Source organism: Kryptolebias marmoratus, linkage group LG4 (genome assembly GCF_001649575.2).
Source record: "Kryptolebias marmoratus isolate JLee-2015 linkage group LG4, ASM164957v2, whole genome shotgun sequence".
Classification (NCBI taxonomy): domain Eukaryota; kingdom Metazoa; phylum Chordata; class Actinopteri; order Cyprinodontiformes; family Rivulidae; genus Kryptolebias; species Kryptolebias marmoratus.
This window is the reverse complement of record NC_051433.1, coordinates 23077323-23080230: the sequence shown is the minus strand read 5'-3', so window position 1 is coordinate 23080230 and position 2908 is coordinate 23077323. Positions and strand designations below refer to the sequence as shown.

The window sequence follows — 2908 nt, the reverse complement described above, 5'->3', positions numbered from 1 at the left end:
CCCCCCCCCCACACACACACACACACACACACACACACACACACACACACACCCAGCAGCCTAAACCCACAGCTTTCAGGGTCAAATGTGTGCGAAAGTTACCCGGAGTTTCCTAGGAGGATAATCTTCAGCGTCACGGCAGGCTTTCCTTCGCTCATGTCGACTGAAGCTGAAGCTCAGATTCGGTCCTCCGGAGTGTCGGGCTCGTGATGCCTTCAGGTGCTGCCCGGACATCAGAAAGAATCGACTCAATCTGGCGGCAGGACAGTGGTCATCAATGACTTACATGCATGACTTATATCCATATAAGTCATTGGTGGTCATGGGCTTCGAGCGGCCATTCGGAGACACAGAGAAGGAAACAGCTCCAATCTGTCCAAACCTTCACAGCAATTCATGCAAACACCATTGTTTTAAATCTTAACATCAATTTCACGGAACACGGTTATTAAAGTAGGATTTTGTGGTTATTTGCTTCTGCAGATAGCAGTTGTGACACTGTGCAGCCTGGGTCACTTCTGACAGGATTTCTGCTGAAATAACAGGGAAATTCACAACAGATTTTAACATTAATGTTCGCGTGAACTGCTATGAAAATTCACTTTGGAAGCGGTTCTGTTAGGTGAGATAAGATAACCGAATTGAATCCATCCAAATTGTATTATTTATATCTTTAAACTCTGTCAGATTTACATCACACAGTTAGCTGGCTGAAATGTCCAGTTTTCAATCTTTCCCTGAATGTTTTTCCCTAAATAAAAACGTCCAGATTTTGGCCGGACTTTTCAAATCCACTTTCTTCAGCAGCTCAGCTCGAACCACTCTTCACTCTTCATGTTGGATGAGATGTTTTTGTTTTGCTGCTTTGGTTTAATACCCAAAGTGCTGCTGTCCGAGCTCACTGAGTGTTACTGTAACTTGTATGGCCGACGGTCTTGAACGCATCATTTCACTGCGCACCTGGGCTGTTACCTCACACCTGACCTCCTGTCTTTTTTATCAAAACGCAAACTTTCAGAACAACCCCTTTGCAAAGCAGGGAAAGTAAGTCCTGAAATGTAATAACACGTAAACAAAAAGACAGTTTAGTGTAATGTAGTAAGAAAAAAAGACTCCCGGGAGTACTTATCTTTAATTTTACCTGTTTTTTGTAAAGGTTTTTATCCAGAGAAGATTAAGAAATTGACTGTTTTTTGTTTTTAATTTCCCAAACCAGATAGGGGTTTTTTTCCCCTCATTTGTTTCTTCGGGCAGAATCTGCAGCGTGTTTGTCCGCCACTAGAGGGCAGTAGAGGCTTCAGCTGCCTCACCTTTCCTCCAGGTGTCCCTCTGTCCCTCTGCTGCTGGAGGACATTTTCCCTCCTGTTTCAGGTGAATGTGAAGCTACAACATTAATAGAAACATAAAAACCTGAGCAAAAGTGTAAGCAAATAATAATAATAAAAGATTAATTTAGAGATGCTGCATAAACTGAGCCACATTTTGCATAGATGAAAGGTTTTCCTTTTATTTAATTAGGAACAAAATTGAACAATCGACCTAACAGGACAGTATTTTATTCTATTTCTGCTGTACAGTTTTTCAGAGTTCAAATTTTACAACAAAACAGAGGCCAAGCGTGAACCATCAAATCTCCAGAGGCATCGTTCAGTATCAGGATGAATTGCAGGCCCGGCATATCTTGAAGGAATGCATATCACCCGCCGAATTTATTGCCAGAGCTTTAGACTCGGATCATCTTATGCGCAGAAATGACCAAAAGTCGTACGTTGTTTTTTTTGGGTCAAACCTTGAAAATGACATTATGTAATATCACAAGCTGTCTGCTCAGAGTGTGTTGTTTCTGACCCTCAGCTGCTACCGCATCAAAATTTATCTCAGTATCTGTACAACTGAGCTGGAGCCATTTTTGTGTTGTTGTTTTTTTTTAGGGTCAGCTGCGGCCATCTTGAATCAATTTGACTCAAAAAGTTTATCACTTGTATATGTAATCCAATGATTACTCTCTGCGAGTTTCATTATAATTCATCCAATGGTTCATGAGATAATAATGAGAAACACACACACACACAAGCAAAACCACAACCGTCTGCCTTTGCCTTTTAGTGGTGGACGATAACAAAGCCACTTCATCCAAACATGATGTTGGAACATGAAGAAATTGTATTGTTAGGATTATTATGTATTATCTATGTCTTTGAGAAGATATTGACACGAAAAACACTTTAGTTGTAATTTCTATCCATTCCGATCATCGCCTAATTTCAGCTGAAGAGCTGAAACCACCCAATATAAAACAAGTTGTTGTAAAGTTACAGGAATTTTCCTGCTAGAGATTAAAGATGTGTGTACAACCTGCTTAGCTTCATTCAGAGCACACTTACAGCAACAAACATATAAATTTATAGCCATGTTTATGTTTGATAAGGTTGCTCAGCCGTGGTGGTGTAGTGGCCATCCTCAATAGAGTTGATTAGATGTTCATCCAGTGATTACTTTCTGAAAGCTTCATTAAAATCTGTCCAGTTGTTCATGAGATATTTTGCTAACGCTGCAGACAAACACAAACAGGAATTGTTGCCGTTTGGTCTTTGGCGATAAAAATAAAGGTAAGCGACAGAAACAGCAAACCAATTTAAAAAGTTTAGAAACAGAAAGAAAAAAAAAAAGCTTGATTACTAGAGGGAACTGTTTCGCTCTGACATAACCGTGTCATGTTGAGCCTGTCGGTTCTGAGGTCACAGAGGAATAAAAACTTTATTAGTCAGAAACACACTCACGACACACTTCTGCTACACAAAACATCACCCACAGATCCAAGTCGTGGGCCAAGAACAGCACTGAAGAGATAACTAAAACGCTAAAAATGTAATGACGGTGGGGACAGTTTGTGTGTGTGTGTGTGTGT

General features: G+C 40.5%; 1 protein-coding gene across 3 annotated transcripts in view; it reads right to left on the bottom strand.

The window, feature by feature from the left end:
* The window catches only part of si:dkey-13a21.4 (uncharacterized protein LOC494576 homolog), a 34512-nt gene extending 34293 nt beyond the window's left edge, over positions 1-219 (bottom strand). For all 3 annotated transcript variants that reach the window (XM_037975053.1, XM_017430533.3, XM_017430534.3), the window contains exon 1: positions 103-219. In XM_037975053.1, coding sequence (XP_037830981.1) covers positions 103-158 — 56 coding nt within the window. In that variant the 5' untranslated portion in view covers positions 159-219. The remainder of the gene's footprint in view (positions 1-102) is intronic.
* Positions 220-2908: the final 2689 nt, after the last annotated feature.